The 2750-nt window shown below is 41.0% G+C and overlaps 1 protein-coding gene across 2 annotated transcripts in view; it reads left to right on the top strand.

The window, feature by feature from the left end:
- Positions 1 to 2750, top strand: part of TBC1D24 (TBC1 domain family member 24) — a 23644-nt gene that overhangs the window by 12076 nt on the left and 8818 nt on the right. For both annotated transcript variants that reach the window (XM_019539941.1, XM_019539940.1), the window contains one exon: positions 954 to 1017. In XM_019539941.1, coding sequence (XP_019395486.1) covers positions 954 to 1017 — 64 coding nt within the window. The remainder of the gene's footprint in view (positions 1 to 953; positions 1018 to 2750) is intronic.

The raw sequence follows: 2750 nt of genomic DNA, 5'->3' as shown, positions 1-2750 counted from the left end.
AAGGAATCTTCTTCTAATCAAGTAACTACAATAACAATATTGTCAGTGGTAAGTGTGATTTAAGTGTTTGGCCAGAGATTTTGGAGCATTTGACCATACAGGCAGGCCTTTTCTAAAGAAGGGCAAAATATTTTTGAGCATATAACCTGAAAAGCATGTAATTCTTCCACCTGGCAAAATCTCTGCCAAGAGTTGTCAGTTCCTAGGTGAGTCAGGTAAAGTTGAGGCACCATTGGTCAGGAAGATGACCTGAAGAGCATCTCGGTCTCTTCTCAGTGGTCAAGCAGAAGACAGCAGAGAGGGGTTCAGAGCTGAATGGCACTCCAGAAGGTGTGAGAACATCCTGGAGCATCTCAAAAGTACATCTGACAAAGTCCAGGGTGAGGATGTCATAGCAGTAACTAGTGCCCTAGATACATGTATATCACAGTGCCCCAAAGAGTTAGAATCAAAAGGTTACCCAGTAGTGACTTTAACAGCTGGAAATACTGGTATTTTTCTGCCCTTGTCTTCTAGCCCAGCATAGTGGGCCTGTGAGAAGAGGTGAGTGAGGGGTGGGGAATAAGCCTCATAAGAGACAGCATTCTGGGATCAACAACAGGGTTCAATTTTCCTTTGTTTCATGTAGTGTGAAGTGAGTAGAGACTGCCACTGTTGTCACTTGGTAGTGTCCTGCACCCATTTTACACAAGGATAAATGCCCATGCCAGGTGCTAAGCAGTAGCAAGTCAGGCCTAATCTTCATTAGAGATCTCTGCTATCATTTGAATTGTACTATTGGCGACATTTGCAATAGGTATTCTGCTCCAGCTATTGTTCTTCTGTACTAAAAAGCAATCTTGAGTTAGGAGAAATAGTGTGTCTAGCAACATAGACTGCATGTGGAATTAACAAACTAGTAACTTAGTGGCTTAGTTAACTAAGGAGCCATCTTTTTTATATGTGTATAACAGGTTTTATTCTCACATTGAGGGACATGAGCCAACTCTTCTCCTGATCAAGACGACAGCCAAAGAGGTGAGTGGAATGAAAGCCATGGACAGCAGTTTATAATGAAAAGGAGGAGACAGCTTACAAATGCATTTCATAAGGCCATATGCTTCAAACTCAGGTATCTAATGTGCTCTTCACTTATCATGGGATATCTCCTGTAAACCTTGTACAATTATAAACCCTAGAACCTTTGTTCAAGGCTGGCATCCCTTCTCTCGTAATCCTAATGTGACGGTGGTAGTGGTACAGGACTGCAGGCACTTCCACACACAATTCTGGTGACTACATTTTCATGTAAGCGTTCTGTTTGTAATGATGAAAAACAGTGAGAGGCTGTAGGATTGTACTGACCTGGATGTTCATACTTCATAGAAACTATTTTGCTCAAAGATGTCCTGCAGTTCTCAAAAGGATGGAAAGTATTAGATTTGATATTAAAAAATCAGACTGCTGATCTCATGGTTGTGACAAAACCTTAATGAAATTCCATGGAGCTCTAAACTGCACCGTTGCACAGAAGCAGAAGTCATTTGGAGACACTGTGGGTCACATACTTCATAGCTCTTAAAAATTTGTTCACAGTGTTCACCTACCCATCCAGCCTGTAGGCTTCTGCCTCTGCTCATGTCCCTGCAGGATGGTTACAAAGACTTGTGGCAACATGGTTGACAACTTCCTGCTTTGTTACTCATTTGCAGCCACATTGTAAGCCATGGGATTCAGTTTCACTGAGTTTTCATGCATGCAAATAAAAGTAGAATTTGATCTATTGTTCCTAAAGCTAGAACCATATCAGCTAGATTAGTAGCCGATGTGATTTCCATTATATTAACGGAAAGGGGAGAGTACATCTGCCTTGATCAAGTGTCATTCTCTTCTTGATCTATAGAGCGCTAGTAAGTCAAAGTTCACAGCTGCTGCTGGTCCATCCAACCTCCCCCTCCCTCCCCCCATTAGATGCAAGACATGATGGAAAGAGGAGGACAAATATCAGTTACCTGAGAGGATGCCATCATCCCTTGTTAAGTACATTTTAAAATACTGAAAAAAATATTTTGCTGGCTTCTACACTGCCTCTTTTACAGAGCAGATTTAGGGATGAATATGAGTACTCTTTATTTTGCTTTTTATGTATGTTTAATCAGCAAAATTACTTGTTAGTACCAGGAGCTGTTCTCCCAGTGCTGTAGAAGGTTTATCTGCTAGCATAACCAAAAACAAACTTCTGAACCCATTTTTTGACTCTGCTTTTTGAAGAAATATGGAACCTTCTTTCCTGGACTATACTAATAAATACAGTTGTCTTCAGCTCAGCTGTGGGAAACTTTTTGCTAGTGTGCACAATGTAGTAGAAGGCAGCAAAAAATCTCGCGGCTCTCAGAGTCCATCACTTGTTGACAGGTGCTACACAGTGCTCGTGTTATAATTTGAGTTGGTGTTCTTAATTTTAGGGGAGACAAAAACAAGGAAGCAGTGTTTCGGTTTTCGTAACTTTTTCTTGCTAGTAGCTAGGTCTAGGATATTTCTGTCTGTGGCACTTATGGCCCCTTGTATACCTGTAGTATGAACACTTCAGAATTCAGAAGCTAGTTTGTCTAAATAATTTGTGTTCTCTGGCTCTAGAGACTTTCAATTTTGGACTGTGTGAAACCGTTGGGTATGGGCTTTGAAGCCTGTTGGAATCAATGGTTAAAATACCTTTTTCCTATAAGAACTGATGAAAGGCCCACTGACCTTACTGCATGTTTTTAGGTCTG

The sequence above is a fragment of the Crocodylus porosus genome, unplaced genomic scaffold, assembly GCF_001723895.1.
Source record: "Crocodylus porosus isolate Cpor-Errol unplaced genomic scaffold, CroPor_comp1, whole genome shotgun sequence".
NCBI classification, from domain to species: domain Eukaryota; kingdom Metazoa; phylum Chordata; order Crocodylia; family Crocodylidae; genus Crocodylus; species Crocodylus porosus.
Note: the sequence above shows the minus strand (reverse complement) of the source record. Positions and strands in the feature narration are given on the sequence as shown.